The sequence below is a fragment of the Sycon ciliatum genome, chromosome 1 (genome assembly GCF_964019385.1).
Source record: "Sycon ciliatum chromosome 1, ocSycCili1.1, whole genome shotgun sequence".
Lineage (NCBI taxonomy): Eukaryota > Metazoa > Porifera > Calcarea > Leucosolenida > Sycettidae > Sycon > Sycon ciliatum.
Window position 1 is genome coordinate 59,261,565 of NC_088643.1, and position 22,486 is coordinate 59,284,050.

General features: G+C 46.8%; 1 protein-coding gene across 2 annotated transcripts in view; it reads right to left on the minus strand.

The window, feature by feature from the left end:
- Positions 1-1,152: 1,152 nt before the first annotated feature.
- LOC135807047 (hapless 2-like) overlaps positions 1,153-22,486 on the minus strand; it is a 35,133-nt gene continuing 13,799 nt past the window's right edge. For both annotated transcript variants that reach the window (XM_065321132.1, XM_065321133.1), the window contains 9 exons: positions 22,303-22,438; positions 21,878-21,975; positions 20,570-20,774; positions 19,945-20,074; positions 16,579-16,826; positions 15,141-15,274; positions 13,335-13,427; positions 3,801-3,896; positions 1,153-1,823 (listed from right to left, as the gene is read on the minus strand). In XM_065321132.1, coding sequence (XP_065177204.1) covers positions 1,647-1,823; positions 3,801-3,896; positions 13,335-13,427; positions 15,141-15,274; positions 16,579-16,826; positions 19,945-20,074; positions 20,570-20,774; positions 21,878-21,975; positions 22,303-22,438 — 1,317 coding nt within the window. In that variant the 3' untranslated portion in view covers positions 1,153-1,646. The remainder of the gene's footprint in view (positions 1,824-3,800; positions 3,897-13,334; positions 13,428-15,140; positions 15,275-16,578; positions 16,827-19,944; positions 20,075-20,569; positions 20,775-21,877; positions 21,976-22,302; positions 22,439-22,486) is intronic.

Here is a 22,486-nt window from a genome sequence, read left to right on the forward strand (position 1 = left end):
AGAAGTGGGCAAGCCGCTCCCAGTCTGCGCGGTGGTATCGCCAGACTCTACGCGATGTCTTGGGCTCACGGGTGAGCTTCACAGGAAAGTCAACTTGGAGGACAGCATGATCAGAGAGTCCAATAGGCGGGTGTGCCTTAACAGTTGCTGGTGAAGGGAAATCAGACATCACCAGGTCCAGGGTGTTATCACCTCGGGTGGGTACGTCGACATGTTGACTCAGGCCATGGTAGCAGCAGATATCCTCTGCATACTCTCCAGCTCGGGTGGTCTTGTTGCTGCAGAGCCAGGCAGCGTTATGCACATTGAAGTCGCCGGTCACAATGACATTTGATCCGTAGGTACGGGATGCCTCCAGCGTGTTGTCCAAGTATTCCAATAGCTGGAGATCTGTCTCCGAACAGGACCCGGGCCGATAGGCTGCACAGATAACAACTTTCTGTCCACTCTGCGTCGTGACACTCAGCCAGATGATCTCGTGATCATGGCACTGGATGTGATCAAGATGTTCATATCCTAGGCCAGCCTTCACCCAGACTGCTACTCCACCACCGTGTGCAGAGCGATCCTTGCGGATGGGGGTGTGATAGCCAGGCATGGCTGCTTCAGATTCGCTGCACTTCTCTGGCGTAAATTTCGTCTCTGTGACTACTGCTATATCTGGCTTCAGGGTCTGGAGGGTGTGGCGGAATTCTGCAAGCTTGGACGATAGGCCAAAGGCATTCGTCACCAAGAGTCTGAACATCGTTGGTTGGCTACTGGGCATCGTGCATGCTAGACGATCCCTTGAGGGCACCGGTACCAAGTAGAATGGCCTTCCTGTTCACATGGTTCAAGTCTTTTTCCTTTCCATTTTACTGCGCTTGTCTTGTATGTCGAAGAATGGGGTGCTGGAGAACGGCCATGGGATTCTTCCTGAGAACATAATCAGTACCGTCTATGTTTATACTACGAAGTATACATGTACATGTACATGTATCCAAATACAGGTAGAGAAGAAGACGTATGTGTAGTGTATGATTGTGGGGTTAGCTCCCTTCACACCATACAATTGCAGGATCTTCGGCACACAGCATCACTGCAGCGCTTGCCTTGCGACAGTGCTCTAAGGTAGAGTCTTCAACACGTCATGACAAGACCAGGGGCGACACGGACGTTTCAGACGTCAGTTCATGGTCGATCATCAGACAGCAATGAAATTCATGAGCTTTTCTGCAAGGAAATAACCAGACAGTGTTATAAACTTATGATGGTCATTTCAATTGAGCAATGGTTGTTTGATAGTCTGATGAGATGCCGTGGGAAAGAGAACAGCGGACATGTAAAGTCAGTGGTCAGAGACAGTATAGTTATATTACATGTACTACCAGTATGTGTCAAGAACGGTAAATTAATAAGCCAGTATGGTATTTCTGCTGTGGAATAACTTGCTGATAGGAGTCCTGATACTGCCAATCTTCATTAGAGTAACCACCAAAGGCCTGGTACTGTAGTTGCTTGCCATAGCGAAGACTCTCTAATCTATGCTTGACACGCAGTGAAATGGAACTGGGAAAGAGAAAGAAATAGTGAGAGAATAGAGATTTCTTCGCAGGATAATGAACTTATATTGAACGAGGCAAAACAACCATCAAAGTTGGCGAAGTTCAAGTTCGTGGGTCAGACTCATCTATGCCGGGCATGTAGTTTGTGCACGGATACAATGGTCGCCGAGTCACAAATGACAAGGCCTGCAAGCGGCTGATACGGGAGCGGGCGATGCTGTTCGGAATGAGGAGTGGTTTCATCAGCACGGCAACACCATTCCTGTCCACGCGGGCCACCTTACCAAAACATAAATGGACGAGGACACGCACACACACACACACACACACACACACACACACACACACACACACACACACAGTGTCAGGGCTAGAGAACACAGTGAAAAATTGCCCTCTGACCATTTCTAATTTGGAAATCAGACTATTCTGATCAGTCACGAAGGGCAGTCAGATTTCACGGTTGAAACCAGTCTCCTACTACATATTAATCATACCCCTCCCCCTTCAAATCAGTTCAGAACTGAAGGCAATGTTTGGGTCGATGAGATTTGGGCACATTGAGTATTCTCGGACTCAGCCACTCCAGTGCTCATGGAAGGGAAAAAATGAGAGAACATACAAAAAGCAACAGCAACCAGTAGTGCCACGAACTCTGAGGCGCATGTTGAGAAACGAGGCAAGGCTTAGCTAAAGTGAAACAAGTCAGCCATGCACTTGAACTCTGTCGTGGAGAGTGCCCATTGATATCAGTCCCTTTCACTTCCTACCTGCACGCCCTCGCTAGGCTACCTAACTAATCTTTTGGTCAATCCTTGTGTACAATATATGAACACAAGAGTAATACACCAGCAGAGTTGTTTGCTTGCTTGAGAATGAGTATGCAAGACTACACAAGTGCTGCGCAGTACACACACACTCAGGGCTCACCACGACCGTACAAAGCGTCCATAACGGTCGTTTGGATTTGACCAATCAACGCACGGCAAAACGGGTCGTTTATTGCAATTGTGGGGTGTTTTCTGAGCTGAACTTGGCTGTACTCGTTGGTTTTAGACATTAGGCCACTGTGGATTCGTGTTCAGAAGGTGTGTCTTTGGAGGGTTACCGTCGCGAATTTTTCGATTTGGCTGAGATCGGATTGTGAAATCACTCAAACTGGAAGATGTGCGAACAAGTGGATGAAGAGAAAAATAGAAATCGGGGATGGTAAACCGATAGAGAATCGGCCAAGACCGAGAAAATGAGCTATCGACGGTGAGAATCGGCCAAGTAGAACCGCTGTTTTACTTTTTTGAAGACATCAAGGTCAGCCTTGCGCACTCGCGAGCACCAACAAAACGTGCGCATATCTGCAAGTGCAACAAGAAAGGGCCGAGGAGACAGCAAGCGCTCCAAGTGAAGAGTTTACCTTCGTGTTGACTCAGGCTAAGGACTCAGGCCAGTCAGGGATCATACCAGTCACTTGTCATCATGGTCATGACTAAGGAATTCATTTGTGGCCAGGAAACTCCACACTCGCAGGGTGAAAGCTGCGAGGTCTAACAGAAAAGAGTGAGCCGTGATCAGGAAACGCTGAGTTCTACTAACAACATTGGTTAGCTGGGAGCGGCAAAATCGTGTAGATGCCAGGACTCCAGTTCACCAGTATCTCACGGACATAATATTATCTTGGTCGGCATGCACCAGCGGATTGAGAAAAAAATGACCAAGATGGCTTAGAGAAAGGACGTCTACTCCTTGTATCTTTCCCAGCATCAAACAACAAGATTCTCCTCGGCACTGGCCCTTCGCTGTACAGACTAGACCAGGGAGTCGCAAAATACTGGTATTTTACAACTCGACTGCACATCGCTGTACATTGATTAGCACGAACTCGAGTGCGTAGCCGTTCGTGCAGTCATAGCGGCTACCGCTATGACTGCACGAACGCTGGCCTGCCTGGCAATCGCCATTTTTCAAAATGGCGGTCGACGCTTTTTGAATTTTGTATGGTTGTGGTGAGCCCTGACACTATCTCAGCTGGGTGGTAAACACATGCACACATACACGCACACATACATGTACATGCACACACACACACACATGCACATACATACACACATAATTATGTACACACACACGCACACACACACACACACACACACACACACACACACACACAAACACACACACACACACAAACACACACACAGAGCGAGGACTAACATGAATACAACAGCAGCGGGGGAGGGGGGGGGGGGGGCATTTACTCACCTGCATGAAGTGTCGACCACAGTCAAATTCGATATCATTGCTGCCGTCGTCACACAGTTTTACAGTCCCGCAGATGCTGACAGAATGTTCCACTTTCTGTGTCAGGCATACACATTTACGTAGCAATCACCACATGCACAAGCTGAAAAATGAATACTGGCCGAAACTAAATACAAATATAAACAATGACTCCGGTAGCATCATAATAAAATAATTATTAGTAGTTGAAAAGAACTCCTGACTTAGACACTTGCCCGCCCCGGCTCTGACTATTCAATCCTCGCCCTTAGACAATTTCCTGATCATGGCCAAGGGCCCAAGCGGTATACCGTATTTTCCGGGGTATAAGCCGCACCCCCCTTTTTGAGGCAAAATATTGACTAAAAGTTGGTATTCGGAGTATAAGCCGCACCCACAAACCAAGATTTTTCACACTCATTGACAAATGGCCTTTCTACAAATTTATTATGGTTATGGAGCTAAATACCATGTTAGATCAGATTATTTATAGGTTAGTGCATGGCAGGGAGGGCCTTATGGCTTGTTAGTGCCCGACAGGTTAGCCTGAGGGCTACCCTGAAGCAGGGAATTTTCTAGAACCGCCCCAACCGGTTTTCGACCGGTTGAAATTGTTGGCGACCGGTTGAAAAGTTACAAATCAGTTCCAACCGCCCGTACTTTTCTTTGGGTGAATGGAGCTGTGAATGGTCAAACGCGTCAAATTGCTGTCGAGTGCCATATTTGGGTTGTATTTTGAAAAGAAATTCCGGGGGGGGGACCGACTCTTCATTGGACCGTAACCGGTTGGAAATTCGTCCTAGAATATACCCTGTGAAGGGCACAAACAAGCCATAAGACCCTCCCTGCCATGCACTAACAATTTTAGAACGAGGTTACATGCATTATCTCACTTCCATCATGCTTGTGTACCATTATATTGGCTAGTTTGTGGTTTGTGTGCAGAGAGACTTGGTGTGGTATGAAAGAATATTTTCTTCTGGTAAGTTATGGTAACTCAGCACCACTTAGGACTACTAAAAGTAGAATAGAAGCAAATGAAATGCTGGGCTCTTATTGCGAGCTTCATTCTTATTCATAGCTTGTGGAGCTATTTAGGGGATTTGAGAGCCCCTTGTCGATACCTCCAAGAGTACATAACCCCAAGAGTGTGCAACTCCAGCTATGGGGTCTGTGACGGCAGAACTTCACATCACGTGATGAACCCGTGCACTCTGTGCATGATACATACTGGGTTGTACGCAGCCCAGCTTTGGGTACAACTCTCTTGTGGTCACTTTGCACTGTTTGCCAGCATAACCTTTCGAACCATGTCACGTGATGTGAAGTTCTGCCGTCGCAGCACAGCATAGAGGTTGTGCAGGCAGTTGACTTCGATCTTCGGTTTTTATAGGTTTCCGCAAGCTGTTGACAAAGGAAATTCGTACAGATGAAAGAATACGGGAGGCAAAAACCGTACACACTTCTGAAATGCGTAGCTAAAATGCTAAATGCTAAAATGCGTAGCTTTTAGTAGTACACCGTACATTTTATGCAGAGTTCATTATCTGCACCGTACTATAATGCATACAGGGAGTTGTACGCACCAGTTTAGAGTATATTCAGCGGGCTTTAAACCAGGGAGTAGTACAATACCGGGAGGTGACACGGGCACACATCCGGGATTACGAGCTTTGCCTCACAAAAAAAATACAAACCGCGCGAAAATTCAAATTTTTGCTCTTTTGACAGCGCTGAGAAACCTTCAAATAGTGACGAGAAGACCAGACGTATCCCTTCGTGACAAGCTGCCACTTGTTCTTTTCAGCTCGAGCCTTTTTTGGGAGCTACTCTGGTACATCGTCCACACTGCTGCCAAGTCTCGACTTCCCAAAATGGATGGAAGTGATGAATATGGAGGACGCTATCCTAGGTAAGTAACGTGATGGAATTTTCTCATCTTGACATGGTGTAACACGAACCTGAATTTCTCATTTGGACCCACTCGGACACCTCACCAAGTTGGGATATTTCGAAAGTATACCTATTTATCTACCATTCTACTTCATCTCAACGTGTTAGCTTATGTAACTCTTTGGAAAACTCATTCCGAAAATTTTGAAACTTATTTATTTGTATAGACTTGAACATAATGTTCAAGATCACTTGTTTTCAGCACTGAATGAGGCCAGGCCTGCTTGCTTTGTTGCTTTTTTAACCCCCAGAACCCGTGGACAGAAGAGGAAGAGCGACGACTTGCGTGCGGCTGCGAAGTCTGCCTGCCCAACGCCAATTGCAATTACACCCACACACATACACACACCCTCTTGTAATTGTACACCACACACGCGCGCACGTGCGCATACATAAAACTATTCGTCTTTATCCTTTTGTGTTTGACATGACCACCTTTTGTACTACTCCCTGGTGATTATTTGCATAACATGAATGGCACAGGGATGACTTGTGGCATTGTACGCTGTACACGATTCCACGGTGCCATAAAAGTAACATTGGTTATAATCATGGATTACACCATGGTACGGTACGGAGGGCCTGTTTTCAGCCAATCAGTGCTTATCTAGCATAAATCCCGCGCGGGATTGATACTAGCCAAAATAAATCCCGGTGCACGGTACTTACGTTAGGGTACTGCCGCCGTACAAGTTCACTGTCTGAAAGGCAGTGAACTTGTACGGCGGCAGTACTCCAGCGCGCGGACCATTCACAACAGACACCACATGCACGTGTACACTCCACACAGAACGGCACACTGACAAGGAACAGTACACAATGGAAAAGAAGAATGACCTGGAATTCGTCTACAGAGTATTCTATTATACTGAATCTGAAGATAAAGAACGTCGAATAACCATGAAGTATCCCAAATGGGTCAGCAATGTACATTGTACTTCAAAGAGTTAAAGATCATCAACAGACTGTCTCCTTCGTAACTAAGTTTATAATACAGAGTGTACTTCAACCCGATTGGAAAATGCTAGATTGGATTGAAATGTGATACAGTGATACAAAACGGGTGTATGCAAATGCATCTACTTGCAAGTAGTAAGCAAAACTGATTATAAGATGCCGCATGATAAAATCAGCACTGTACCATAATTATAGTAACACTTACTCCCAAAGAGTCCAAGCTGTAATCTACATGTAACTAGTGACGGCAGTTTGATTCAACGACAAACTCCAGCACCCCAGCAATTCAGTTGATTTCCGCACCGCTCACGAGACAAGATCATGAAGATGCTACAATATGCACTGGAACTGAAAGGAAATCTTATACACGGAGGAATCTCCTTCTGATGTTGCTCGACCATTCTTTCAATTGACAACTGATAACCATCAGAAGATGTTCATGTACTGCATGATGTACGAGATCTCCAAATAGGTTCGTTGTTCTGGAAATGCGTAAGGGTACCTGGCATAAGTAGGATATGACCCTCCTAGTCGGGTTATACCGTACCCTCATATAAATCCCTCCTGCTATCGCAGTCGGGATTTATATTCAGCCGGTATAACCCTCTGACTCGGGTTATATCCTCTACGTAATGATATTGTACGATTCTGATTGCGTACGCTCTTGGTGGCCATATTTCATCGTCACGCAGCTCCCCACAAAGTACAAATTGTAGTAAAAGCAATTACGTACTATTACGTATAGTAATATGCAGACACATACAACTAGTAGTCACACAAAGTATCTATAATAAGCACACGTACTAGTAGTACATAAGCAAGCTATCTTTATCCTTTTACGCTTGGTCTGATTACCTGCATACATGACTTACACGGCATGGTTACTTGCACCAGTAACAATGTACATAATTCCACACTGCCTTTATCATCAACACCAGTTCCTGTTAACGCGTAACATCTCAGGCTTTGTAGCAGGGAGTAGCACAATACCATTGTACCATTGTGCTACTCCTTGCTTGACACAGACATGCGTCATAGTGACATTTGCGAATAGCTAGTTGTCTCAGCAGTATAAAATTTATTTAATTTTGTGTTTCACTCAGACGACTATAGCATCTGGATTCGGAATAGTCTTACTATCTTGAGACGGGTCAGCCATACGGGTCAGCCATACCTGAACCATGTCGTTCATTGTGACTAAAACTTGCGTCAACATTATCTATTCCCCTAGAAACGACGTGAATAACTAAAAGTAATACAAATTAAATTAGGAAGAAAAATTCACTCTTACAAGCCGCCCACGTAAATACTGGACACACTGAAGGTACCCGTGCGAAGGCCAGCTGCTACTTGATATCATTCGTAGGATTCATCCTCATCACCCAGCAAAGACTGATGGATTCCTTCCCTACATCGTCAAAACAAACTTCAAAAAGTACTGCTCGAAAACTTCTTGACAGCATTCTGGCACTCTCTTGAAGTGGTTCTATGAAAATTTTTGAAAAATGCTACGAAATGCTACGATAAAGGTACGCAAAGTACGACATTTCGTGACGTTTCCCGGTACACAGCGCTCCACAGAAAAGTGACCTGAGGCAAAGCTCGCCCGCCTAGATGTGTGCCCGTGTCACCTCCCGGTATTGTACTACTCCCTGCTTTAAACTAATCCAAGGCCCTCGACGCGTCATCAAGAGTAGTAAAATAACGATTGAGCGGGCTTTAAACTCTGATAAGGCCCTTGGCGGGAATGTCGCTGATTGGTCGTTTCCTGGACCACGAGACAGACCTCGTTCTAAGAAGTGTTAGTGCACCACAGGTTGCTGCAGAGATGTTGGTGTATTGCTGTGTTGACTACAGATCACTCCATGTCATCTGCACTATCTTCAGTCCCGCTTCGCCAAAGTTTGCCGTTCACAGCAGTCCAGCACTGGTGGCAGTGTACACATGGTTGGCCAGTCTCAAGAAGTACATGGAACGTCGCCAGTCGACCCTGCTCCTGCTCCAAGTCATAGTGCAAGTGCTGGTACTGGTGCGAGTGTTGCATCCGGTCCTACAACTGCAAGTCCGTACAGCAGCGGCCTGGACGAGTACTATTCGTTGTACCGCACGCAGAGTGACAAGGACCGCGTGGACCCGTACTGTTGTACCCTCCAGTTATGTAAACAGCCAGTCGTGTTTGAAATCGACACGGGTGCAGCCGTGACGGTGATGTCTGAAAACGAATTTCATCGGCTGGCATCCAAGGTCAATTTGTCGCTCGACACAAGTGATCTGCCGAAGCTGCGTACTTACTCCGGCGGAATTCTGAATGTCGTCGGTCGCTTTAGTGCTTCTGCGACCCATGCTTCTCGTAAATCAGCAGAATTGTCGATCGTCGTTGTCCAAGGAAACGGACCAAATCTCCTGGGTCGAGACGCGTTGCAACTGCTGAGGTTGAATTGGAACTTCGTCACGTGTTCAACGTGTCACGCGAGCACTCGATATTGTCAGAGTTCCCGCAGCTCTTCCAACGTAGCGTGGGCACCTGGCAACATGGAAAAGTCAAATTGTCCGTGGCAGACAGCGCCAGACCCCGGTTCCTGAAGGCACGCTCTGTTCCTTATGCGTTACAAGCAGCAGTGGAAAAAGAGCTGCGTCGACTGGAGGAAGCTGACATCATTAGTCCTGTCCAGTATTCGGAGTGGGCAGCTCCAATCGTACCCGTTCTCAAGCGGAACGGTAGCATACGAATCTGTGGCGATTATAAATGTACTATCAACCAGTCGGCAAGAGTAGACAAGTACCCCTTGCCCAACATCGACGACTTGTATCAGAAGTTATCGCAAGGCGCATTCTTCTCCAAGCTTGACCTGAAACATGCTTATCAACAACTGTTGCTCGACGACGAGTCTAAGCTGCTGACGACAATCAACACCTCCAAAGGATTGTTCGTCTACAACCGCCTACCCTTTGGCGTATCGGCGGCCCCGGCAATATTTCAGCGCACGATGGAACAATTGTTAGCAGGTCTGTCCTTTGTCGTAGTGTATCTCGACGACATTGTTGTTTCTGGAAAGACTCGTGCGGAGCATGATGAGAATCTGAGGCTGGTCCTGGATCGTCTAGCGTCCGCGGGTTTCAGGTTGAATCGTGAGAAGTGTCTCGTGGCTCAGCAGTCTATTGAGTTCCTGGGCCATGTTATTGATTCAGTCGGCATTAGGCCGTCGGCTGAGAAAGTGGATGACCTTGTGAAGGCCCCACAGCCCAAGAATGTCCCTGAACTGAGAAGCTTTCTGGGACTCATAAACTATTACCACAAGTTCATCGAGAATCTAAGCTCAGTGTTAGCTCCATTGTATGAATTGTTATCATCAAAGTCGTGGTGTTGGTCTGATAGTCACCAGAAAGCGTTTGATACAGGCAAGTCTCTGCTGCTTTCTGAGCCGATACGTACTCATTATGATCCTAGTTTACCTATTGTGTCCTGTGACACTTCCCCGTATGGTGTTGGCGCAGTTCTGTCGCATGTTCTGCCAGATGGGTCTGATCGGCCAGTAGCCTTTGCATCTAGAACGCTGTCGTCTTGTGAGAAGAATTACTCGCAGCTTGACCGTGAGGCTTTGGCAATGGTATTTGGCGTCTCCAAGTTCCACAAGTACATCTTCGGTCGCAACTTTACACTACAAACAGATCATAAGCCACTGCTGGGATTGTTTGATCCTGATAGACCCATTCCTGTTCAGTATAGTGGTCGTATTCAGCGATGGGCACTCAAACTAGCCAATTATGAATTTGTTCTGGAGTACAAGCCTGGGAAACAGAACGGTTGCGCTGATGGGTTGAGTCGCCTCCCCAATCCGGCGCTGGTACCGGAACCGCCGTAGCCAGCCGAGGCTGTACTATCGCTATCCGTCTTGAACACTACACCGGTTACGTCTGCATCGGTTGCTCGCTGGACGAGCAACGATCCGTCCCTGGCATTAGTATACAAGTTCGTGTCTGAGGGCTGGCCCCAAGACATTCCAGAGGGATTAGAGCCATATTCCCGTCGTCGTAGTGAGCTGTCTGTCTTGAATAACTGCATCCTAATTGGTTCCAGGGTAGTTATTCCTTCACCGGGTCGTGCACCATTGCTGGACGAGTTGCACGCCGGTCATCCCGGTATCGCTAGAATGAAAGCCCTGGCACGCAGCTATGTCTGGTGGCCGTCTCTCGATGCAGAAATCGAACAGACCGTCCGTGGTTGCACGCAGTGCCAGACCGTCACCAAGTCGCCGCATCGCCAGCAAGTCCACCCATGGGAATGGCCTGGTAAGCCTTGGTTACGTGTCTATGTCGACTTTGCTGGACCCATCGCTGGTAAGATGCTCTTCATTATTGTTGATAGTCATAGTAAATTTATTGAAGCACATGTTTGCTCTGGCTCATCTGCTGCTGTCGCAATTCGCAAGCTGGAGCAGACCTTTGCTCTGCTTGGCTTACCTTATATATTGTTTCTGACAATGGCCCTGCTTTTGCAAGTAGTGAATTTCGTGAGTTTTGCTCATCTAATGGCATACGTCATACTCTCGTTTCACCATATCATCCGTCTAATAATGGCTTAGCCGAGCGCGCAGTACAGACGGTGAAGTCTGGCTTGGCCAAGATGTCTGGCCCTGATTTGGAAACCCGCCTTGCTAGGTTCCTGTTCCAATACAGAATGACGCCGCAGTCAACAACGGGTCGTTCTCCGTTTGAGCTACTTTGGAAGGAACATCGTCCCCGCTCACGTCTGGATCTCGTGTTTCCGGACAGCGGCAAGAAAGTCTTGGACAAACAGTGCACTGCCCATGATCGTGGTGGTGCAAATGCATACCAGATCTATTGTGGTGATGCCGTCTGGGCAATGAATTTCAACTCCTCACCGAAGTGGATAGCTGGCACCGTGGAAGAACAGCTTGGTCCTCTAACATTCACGGTTCGTCTTGTTGATAACAGAGTCTGGAAGCGTCACTCTGACCACCTGAAGATACGCCTTCCTGCTGAGTCGGTGCAAGATGCTTCAACTGCTACGTCAGCACCACAGCTTCCATATTCCAGAGCTTTACCTTCTACCACAGCTCTACCGTCTCCAACTGCTCTACCTAGTGTTCCGCCGAATGAGTCTATGTCACTGCCTGGCTCAATTGTACATGATGAGATCCGTGAGAATGCTGATTTATCTGTTCCTGAATCTACTTCTAACCAGTCTAGTGGTTCTAGTCCTGTCGTGTCTATGCGCAGTTCTTCTCGTTCTGTAAAGGCTCCTGTCCGCATTGATCTGTAGTTCGTCTTATCAGATTATTTGCTGCCACGACACAGTCTATGTATTTCTGTTATTCTGGTCGTTTCCATCTGATGGTGGAGGGATGTGATATCTGAGCAAGCGTTGTACAAACGCGTCATAAGTTGTTATCTTATTACTTACGTTGCCTGCATGCATATGCGCATGCCTGTTGTTTTGTTGTCTTGTCTTGCTCTGAACGAGTGATATACAAGTCTTGAGTTTTCCCTATCTGACAAGTGTGTCTTGGTCTTGTGTAGTGCCTGGGTTGCATGTAACAGTTGGACTCTCTGTTCAAGAACATCCCAAGCGCTCTCGCTCGCCTGAAGACAGTAGCCGACCAGCACCTCCTAACAACAGCGAAGGAAGCAAGCACCTTGGTGCCACAGTCGTGCAAGAGAAAAGCAGACGCTCAAGGAGGCTCTGACTAGCTCCGGTAAGAATATTGTGGAAGAGAGAGAGAGAGAGAGAGAGAGAGAGAGAGAAAGAGAAAGAGAGAAAGAGAGAGAGAGAGAGAGAGTCAATAATAATGATCCGTTGCTTTCAAATTAGTTTCAAACTATTTCCCCCTCGCGATCGATCACTCAATAAAGTTTGGGTTTTCTTATCGTAGTTGCCCCCTTTGAATGAGTTTCGGGGACAGTTTATCTAAAACATAGTTGAATTTCAAAATACGGTGTGTATTTAGAGTTTTCCGTGTAAACCGCGCTAATCGGCGCCATATTGTACAGTGGTTACGCGCAGACAGCCGTGCTGCGCGGCAGTATTAGGTGGCCTGTATAATGTAATTCTGTCTTTGGGGGAGGTGTTGAGCCTTACTTTTCTATTACTAATGTAGGTATGGGTTGTGCTAGCAACTACACGAACGAAGTGTGTGGTTTAAGACACACTTAGGTCACTGAGTTACCAGCACAACCCATACCTACATGATAACAACAAAATCTCCTTTGACTTGCCGAGCATCCAATGGACAGCGTCTTATAGCAGGGAATTACCGTAAAGTACCGCCAGAGCGCCCCACCATCTCGTCCTTTCGTGGTCGTCTTGTGGAGGTGGTTCCTGTCTGTAGGTCATACGACACGGACCTTGTACACATATTATTGCAGTCAATCCGTATCCAGTTTACTTTCAAGCGGATGCGAGCTCCACATAAAGCATGACAAGTGTGACCTTAGTACACGAAGGTTCTCACACCGTACAAACTTAGTAGCATTCTGCCATACGATTGTCTTCCCTTGGCTGTAAAATCAAGGTGGGGCGCTCTCGCGAGACGGGGCGCTCTGGCGGTACTTTACGGTACATGCAGTGTCCTGCTTTACACAAACCTTGAGTCTGCAGAGAATGTGTTGCGAGACAATGCTGGGAAAGTTGAGATAGACCAGTCCAGTGTGCAAGAGCAACGCATCCAGACTGGCAAACTGCACAACACAAACACCAGCACCGGGATAGCACAAAGCGGTGAACATAACATTGGTGCCTTGATTGCCCACGCCATGTACCGGTACTTCCACTTTCCTGACTGGGCAGTTCGTTAGAGTCAGAGCACGACAAACTCTACAGTGGAGGGAAGTGAAATGCAAGCTTATAAGTATCTCACCTGCTGGGGCTGCACGGACCCGGCACCACAAAACCCTGGCCCTGTCCTATTCATGGTCCCTATGCACGTTGTACAGATGTACGGAGTTTTGTACTAGGGTCGTAGGTGTGTACATGCCCGGTTGGGTGTTCATTGTGTGCTATAAAAAATGCACACTTGAACAATTTAGCCTCATTATCAGTGGCAACCAATCGCTTGATAGAACTAACGACTCGCTAGATCGTTTTTGGAAAAACAGTTTCCGTATGAAATGCTTACAGGGCCTGTTTCTTAGTGGAAATAGCAGTAAACCAAAAAGGGTCCTGCACATGCAACACCCCACCGGGTCTACGGGATTCTCAGGATTTTACGAGATTCTATGAGATTTCGTGCATCTGTACAACGTGCATAAGGCTTATTCATGAAGCAGGATATCATTGGCCAGGGCATAGGCAGGGGGGTGCTTTGGGTGCCAAAGCAACCCCCTCAAAAATTTCGATCTTGGTTCGCAGCTGGTGCGAGAGAGAGAGAGAGAGAGAGAGAGAGAGAGAGAGAGAGAGAGAGAGAGAGAGAGAGAGAGAGACCATAATACGCGGACCGCTGATCACATGCGCCACTCTTCACATCGCACACTGTAGCCATCCCTGTTCAGACCAGGTAATACAAGTAGTAGGTACTACTCCCTGGTTCAGACCTGCAAGTACAAGTACAATGTATCTGAAACCAATCCACATGCAGTTGACTATTATTTATGTCTCATGATTGGCCTTTTTGCAATGCAATTTCTAGTCAAGGGAACTCCGCTTCGTACCTGCCGCTGTGCAATGTCACGTCAGGCCTCAGCAAGCTCAGCACATGATTTGCATCGCACTCCACATGTTTTTTTTGAAACAAAGAATCATACCGTTGAAACACGCCATGGGTTGAAGCAAGGAAGTAGCAACACGGTCTATGCAAGGCACACGTCAGACATAGCCGTTTGTTTTCGCTATGTTTTGTGTAATGTAGTTCTGGCAGTTAATTGGTCGCGTTGGTTGTGGAAAGGCAAAGAAGTTTCTTTCATGTATTGCAAGTGTGGGTACAGCATCAGAAGAGTGAAAGTGACTTTGAAGTACAGTTTTGCGTTTTTGTGGGGAATAGTGTAGGTTTGAACAAGAATGCATTACTGCACTATCAAACATGGCGAGGAGGAAAAAACGCTTCAGAAATCCCCCCTTAAAAGTTCGATGGAGAGTGTGATAAATCTGGAGAAAGCAGCATCCAGGACTCGGTCCATCATTAGTTGGAAGCAGGGGGTGTAGTAAAAATAGCATAATTATTATACTGCTTGGTTGGAGATTTGCCATGATTGATCTTCAGCGTCAAATAAGGAGCGAATTTTGCTCTCCCCCCCCCCCCCATTTCACGGATCGAACTATATGCAGGAAAGAACCAACATAAGTGCATGACTGTACTTTTGTGTGGGGAAAGTCTTGGCACCCCCCTTGATCACTATCCTGGCTACGCCCCTGTTGGCCACGATGCACTGTACATGCATGTATGACTGGCACCTCACCTCGACTGCATATGGTTGAGAGCGATGCTGCGAAGTTAGTGTCCTGGTGGCTGATAGATACAGTGCCAGGTCATGCTTCTCTCGCTCAGCCAAGTTTCTCGGTAGCTCCGCGATATTGAAGAGCAGGTGAGATGCTAACGGCAAAAGGGAGTTCAGTGAAAATAGACACGATGTAACCACAGCCGGCAAATTCATCCCACATACCGTAAAGTCGCGGATAAAAGCCGGGTTTGCATACAAGCACATCGCGGATAGAAGCCTGAGAATCAAACGGGTCAAATGCATAGAAGCCTGTCGCGCGTAGAAGCCTGGCTTCTATGCAAGCGCGGATTGGGTAGGTCAAGAGTGCGTGCGCTATGTACGGTACATAGTAAAACTGCCGCCATACCGGTAGTCAGTGGTAGATCTACGCTCGTACACGCCTGGCAAAAATATCAGTGGTGCATATAAGCATGGTTGCATACAAGCCTGGTTTGCATTAAAGCCTGAAGCAGAAAGCGGCTTATGTGCTTATAAGCCTGGCTTTTATCCGCGACTTTACGGTACTCGAAGTACTATAGTCCATTCGCGAAATCTGGGCCCATAGGTTTTTCACAGTCTCACTTCATTCTTATTCAAGATCGTGAAGTCGATGACTTACATAGAAAAAAATGAAATGCTTGCCCCCATTGATAGGGAGGCAGTGCATACACATGCACACACACACACACACACACACACACACACACACACACACACACTCAGAGCCCGGTCACACATGCACACGCACACACGCACTCAGGGCCCGGTCACACATGCACAGGGGGTTCTGCTTCAGTGGCAGGGAGGCATGTGTCTCTCCAGCGGAGCCAGTTGTGTATGGTCACAAATACAGAAAGGGCAAGCGCCTGTTTTAGCGGAACAGCAAGAGCGGAGTAGACTGTGCTGCATATGGTATGGTAAATCCATGTGGACACTGAATATCTTCCACACATTTTTATTGAATGCACTTCCTACGCATGCACAGTTGTCGCAGCAAGTTTATACACAGCAGAACGCAGTGTTTTCTGAAGCAGAAACGTAGAAGCAAGACTGCTGCTCCCAAATTTAGGAGGCAGTGGATTTGAGTTTCCGCTGTAGCAGAAGTTCCGTTTTCCAGTTGCCACGGTATTTTCCGTTCCTGTGGCGCCGCTCCAGCGGAGCCGCTACTCTACAGTGCATGCGTGACCGGGCCCTTACACACATACACTAACTTACATACACACACTCACACACACACACACACACACACACACACACACACACACACACACACACTCACTCACTCACACACACACACACACACACACACACACACACACACATACACACGCACGCACACACCGCCGCCGCCACCACCAGCATGCCGTGCCTAGAAGATTGCAATGAACATAGTATGGTACCGCGCCAGTAAACGTACGAGTTACATCATTAGTCTCTTCACAGTGAGCGTCTCCCAAGTAGCCGGCCGTCTTGTCCTTTTCCTCCTGCAGCCGGATGACAATCACCGACTTTCGCATGAGTAGGTCACGTTCGGCGTACACTTGCTCGAAAGTTTCCCGCAGTGCTGACACGAAGCGCTTGAGCAGCCAGAAGAGACCCATGACTGGCAGAGCGACAAAGAAGAGAAGGGCCATCAAGAAGTCCACCTTCTGTCTACTTTTCACACTGGACACACACACACAAAATAGAAGAGGGAAGTGTTGCTCAAAGAATGAGTAAACCATGGGCAGAAAAGAAACAAACTTGGCATCAGCATACTAGTAACCACCCCATGGTACGAACTAAGAGATTGCAACATCAGTGGTAATCTGTGAAAAAGTGGCTACTCCAAATGTTGGAGCTCGTTAGTGAAGTGTCAAGTCGGTCGGCACTCGGCAGGAAGCGTGACCTTCAACGTTCGGAGCAGCCTTTTTCTTCACCAATGGTGTACATAAACATGGTATTTATAAAATTCCGACTGGCTCACGCGGTAACATGAACCATATCCATGTACGCAGAAGCACGGCATGGAGTTTTGTTTTGTTTTATTTTTTCGTTCTCGCCCGCATGTGTGTATGTCTGTGTGTCTGTGTGCATGCGTGCGTGTGTGTTTATACTGCACCATCGCCTAGATTTCCTTGCTACTTCCCACTCTGCTGCTTGGTCTCATGCACATACCGCTGACAGTCCCTCACCTACTGCATTATGCCACCCATGATCGATCACATCTTTCCTGCTGTGCGTATCAACCTTGCAGTTTCTAGCGCGCACCTCCCCATGATATTCCTAGGCACCCTGCAGTCCATTCATAAAAAGATGGGCCCTGGCTCTGGCGAACTCCCATATTTGGCGATTTTTCGTGATATTGTACATAGTACAGTGCTGCGAAATTTGAAATTTGAAAAGGTCCAAAAAAGGTACCTCGACTGGGGTTCAAACCGCACAATGCACTGTTGCAGGCAGAGTCAAACGGAGTGGATTTTCATGGTTTTTCCCAATCCAGTGCTTTTGGGGCAAAACCTGGCCGAAATCCTATTCTTGTTAGGGCTTGCTTTTTGGAGAAATATAGTTCAGAAACATATTCCACAGGGGTTTGCAGATTCACAGGGGTTTGCAGAAAGAAATTCTAAAAAACTCAAAGTTTGACCCATTTATGGCCAAAAGCTAGATGTCCATCTTTTTAACGTTATGAATGGACTGTAGTCAGCATTCACTACGTTGTCTGATGGTTGGCCCAACTGCCATGAGACTCGGAGTACCAAGAAACATTGATGGGAAAGCGCTCTTAAAGTGATCGAGAAGAAATTGCCTGAGTGGCTTCAACTTTTTTTTTAACGCAGTCTACTGTCCAATGCAGCTTGAAACTGTGGTCAATTCTTGTCATCAAATATTCATGCAATGTGAAAACCAGTACACTTCTACTGAAGATGTTGGTTGTAGGGCTGAAACGATTATACCAATTACTCGGTGATCGATCGATAATTCCTAAACAATTAACTAGTCGATAGAAACAATGTGTATGCACTCATACTACATAGTTCCTTTGTAGTCTAAGGGCGCGTTTGGTTGGTACGAACTAGAACAGGATTCACCAGAACAGCGCGTTTGGTTGGGACTGCACCTGTTCTGGGTCGGCCAGAACATGTTCTGCTTGCTCCGGCCTCGAGGCCGGAGCAGACCGAGCAGTTTCACTTTTTCACAGTGAAACCTGGCGGGAACAGCGATTTTGGTCCCAAATGATCACGTGCATACGCTTTTGGGTTGGACTCGTCGTACCGTACAACGTGACCATGGTGACCCATACACATTTTGAAGAATGCACCAAGTTTGGCACATTTTTCCACAAAAATGTGCTCTGTTTCTGGAGCGCCGTTTGGTTGGCATGAGGCTGCTCCATGTGCACCAGCTGTTCAATCCTGTTCTAGATCGTACCAACCAAACGCGCCCTAACCCTCAGTGTGATGAAGATTTCTGATGATAATCACATGAAAAAGACGTTAAAATCCGTACTTATTGTTCCTCTGGTGTCGTGGTATGAGTGCGTAACATATTTCTCTGAATATAAGTCGCACCTTTTTACACAAAGAAATCAAGGGTAGACTTACAATCGGGCGTGACTTACAACTGAAGTCAATACATCAGAACAATATTGCTCAAACCTGAAATGGGGGTGCGACTTATAATCGAGTGCGGCTTAGAATTGGGGAAATACGGTACACACTATTTCTATCGATGATAGGATTTTTGTCTCCTCGCCGACTTATTAATCAACTAATCGTTACGTTATACCGTACTTCCCCACATATAAGCGCATGCACTTATAAGCGAAAATTTGCTGCAATTCTTTTTGACTGTGTAAACATGTTTGGGTAGAAGCCCATGCGCTTATATGTGCAATAAAGGTTTGTCTGTGTCCTAAACAATGGTGTTATCACAGTGCTTAGTTAGTGGTACAAGTATATTCAGCTCCCGCCTTTTCACCAATAGTGTTCACATAAAAGCACATGTGCTTATGTCCGGACATAAGCACATGCGCTTATATGTGCGGAAGTAGGTAGATTACTCGTTAGGGATTTTGAGTCCAAAAAGTACTGAAAACCGCGTTTTTGGGAAGTTTGAATCAGTTCCCCCTGTGAGTATGCAGTTGCCAGGGGTATGGTTTATGTTCTGAGGTTCAATTGACTTCAAAATTGCCATGTTTCGGAGCTACCCTTTTACTTATGAAGATGTTCTGGTAGTATGAGGACAGAGCTTGTGGAACAGAGCAATGTTTGCACAGAATTCTGACACTATTTGCTAACGATTACAGTCTATTAATTGATTAAAAGCTAAAGAGTAATCGATAGGTGAAAACCCACGATCGTTTCAGCCCTAGTTGGCTGCCAGCTGCTAGTCAGAAAGCAACGTCAGAACAAGAAATGGGGTTGCTGCTTGCGTTCAGCAGGTGATAGCTTGTCTCAGTTCATTGTCGGCACCCATGCATGCTGAAGTGGTTGGTAACGCAGTGGTGGGTTGGTCGCCAGTTGCACTGGTTGCCAAATGCCCGGTTCTCCTGTACACTTCTACGGGTATTCAGTGCACAATATGCATGCGCATACATGGATACATGTGCACAGCTTAGGAATGCGTAGCAAAAGGCAGAGTGCAGTGATTTGCACAGAAATTTTAGCAGGGTTGGTGGTGGTGGTCGTGTGTGTGTGTGGGGGGGGGGGGGGAGAGCTACTATAAACAGAAGCCCGCTTCTGCAACACCCAGTAGAGCGCTGTGGTTAAAGCCAATGCTGTGCGGGTGGCACGTTGCTTACTTCTTAAAGAAGCCCTGTGTCGTGTCGGAGGCACACGCTGTGCAGCGCGCTGTTCGCTGTACAACTGTCCCGTTTGAAGTTGGCGCGCCTTTAGGAATTTTGGGCAGCTTGGACCCGACAGTCGGAAAAGCTGCAATACGCACACCGGTCATATACAGAGAACATTATAGTGTATGAACAACATACAGTGAAACCTGTCTAAGGCGATCGCTCCAGGGACCTTCAAAATGTGGTCTCCTTATCCAGGGTCAATTGACTGGGGATAGCATCCCTTGGTCCTGGTTTCAGTGGTCTTCTCTAGGACAGATGGTCGCCTTGATAGGTTTTACTGTAGTCAAGTGTTGATGAATACAGAAACGTAGATCGACTGGTTCAGGGCACGCCTGGTAGCCAAAGAACAATCGTGTTGCCAAATAATGCAAAACTACTGTGGGTGTATAGTATATCAGATATGCAGAGTCCAGCAAGCCGGGAACCACTTTGAATTGTTCTACTGTATACTAGTACATACACGCGGTTCCCAGCATACGGCCATGGGGAAGCTGCAGCAACTGTAACATCAACTAACTTTGTTGCAAAGTAACGGCAATGTTGTGCTGCTATGCTACCGTCAACAAGTTCTTACATGGTAGCCGAGATAGCAATGCCTTGAGTGCGCCAAGGCCGACCAGTCCCATGACGGTAGATGCTAATCCGGCCAAGACAGTTGTGTAGAGGCCGCCGAAGAAATCACCAACGCCGTCCCAAAAGCGAGTGAACGGGCTGCCGGTTGAGGTACTGTTGGAGAGGGTGATTCGAGGCGGTGGACACATCACACCGCCTGCATCACACTATAAGTGAAAGGTATACAAAAGCCGCAAAACACAAGGCAGAGGAAAATAACTACTCGAAGGACAGGTCGAAACTACTACAAGAACAATGCAACAAGTACATGTAGAGGTGTACCTACAAAAGCAAGTGAGAAACAAGAATGGAAGAAGATAACAAGCATCGTACACAAAGAAAGTTGTAATGAAAAATACAATACTCAAGAAATAGCCACAGTAGAGCATCAATTGTCCAGAATGGCCAGGAACAAAAAGAAAGAAGAAAAAAAGGAGTGAGTTTTGTGAGACTTAAATACCCAAACACATGCATGCTGAACACAACACCGTGTGACGTGAAGGGATTTGTCTGTGTCATGCTGAGTCCGTTTTTCTACAAAGGCATCGATTCCAATCAGGAATTTTGACAAGCAAGACAAAAAGAAGGACAATCTTTTTGCGCAAGCGCTGTTTCACAGCGCTCGCTCAACAATGATTACGTCACTACAGTGACGTCAACCTGCACTGCGTGCCACAACATAATACCGGTAAGCATAAAACAAGCTTCGCAAATATTCAAAGTTCGAGAGAACATTGCTTCTTGTTTCTTTCGAATACTCAGCCCACGAGAAGCGCACACTACATCTGGGAGGGGACATTGCGTGAAAAAGCACGGACGCCGTGCACTTCACGATTCTTGGAGGAGCGCCTGAGTAAAATCATGGGAATCTCAGAAAGGACCGACTTTCCAAGTTTTGGAAATCATCAGGCTTTGCCCGCAAAACAACAGGAATACAAAAGATATGGCTCTAGTCAACTGTCGTTATATGGCGAGGAATACCCAAAACAGATAACTGACTCCCAAATGGTCGTTTTGTGGTCTCTCAAGCCATGAATTCTTATGCCGAAAAGTACTCAGCAGCAAAGGAACACCTGTATGGGCAATGAGCCGTGTCACACAGGATCCTCGTGAATCAGTGGTGTGTCTGCTCCCGGTTAATGCAACTCCCTGGTACAGATTTGCAGCACTGTGGGAATAGGTGTGTCAACTCAAATTCTTTTCTCTACAAAATAATAATAAAGACCTGCAAGCGCTAACTACAGGCCACTTGAAGCTTCCAACCACTTACTGTGCAGCCACACTCTTGGAAACAAAAACAGGTTTCTTCTATGGTGAAGTTTACCCTGCGGTTGTCAACAACCTCATACGCTTGGTCCTGGAGAGTGACTGGACACATCAACAATAGGGACGGACAGCTTATTGCAGAATAATAGAATGTGATTTCACAAAGGCGATATCAGTCCAGAAGATGTGATATAAACCATAGCACAAGCAAGTAAAAGCATAGCTGCACCCAGTCCCACCGTCTCATCAAAGAAATCATGTCTGAATGAGACCTTTGAAGGCACTCGGAAATGACTATTCACAAGCTTTATCATTTTGCAAGGACTGTAGCAGTGCACCCAGTGAGAAGGCAGATGTTGCCTGTGCCTATGGTGAAGTAAAATAAAGCTAAACAAACAAACAAGCATAACATCATGTCAACTACCGTACCTGTACAGGAAGCCACACCGCCTTCCGAGTCAAATGTCTCCAGGTCGAATACGAGAGTGCTGGTCTGCTGTACCTCCAAGGTAACTGCCTGGGCAGGTACTGGCTGAAGATTACCAAGGCATCCACCAATAGAGATCTGCAGGGAAAGGCCAATTGAAGTTCAACATGCATCACACTGTAGCAC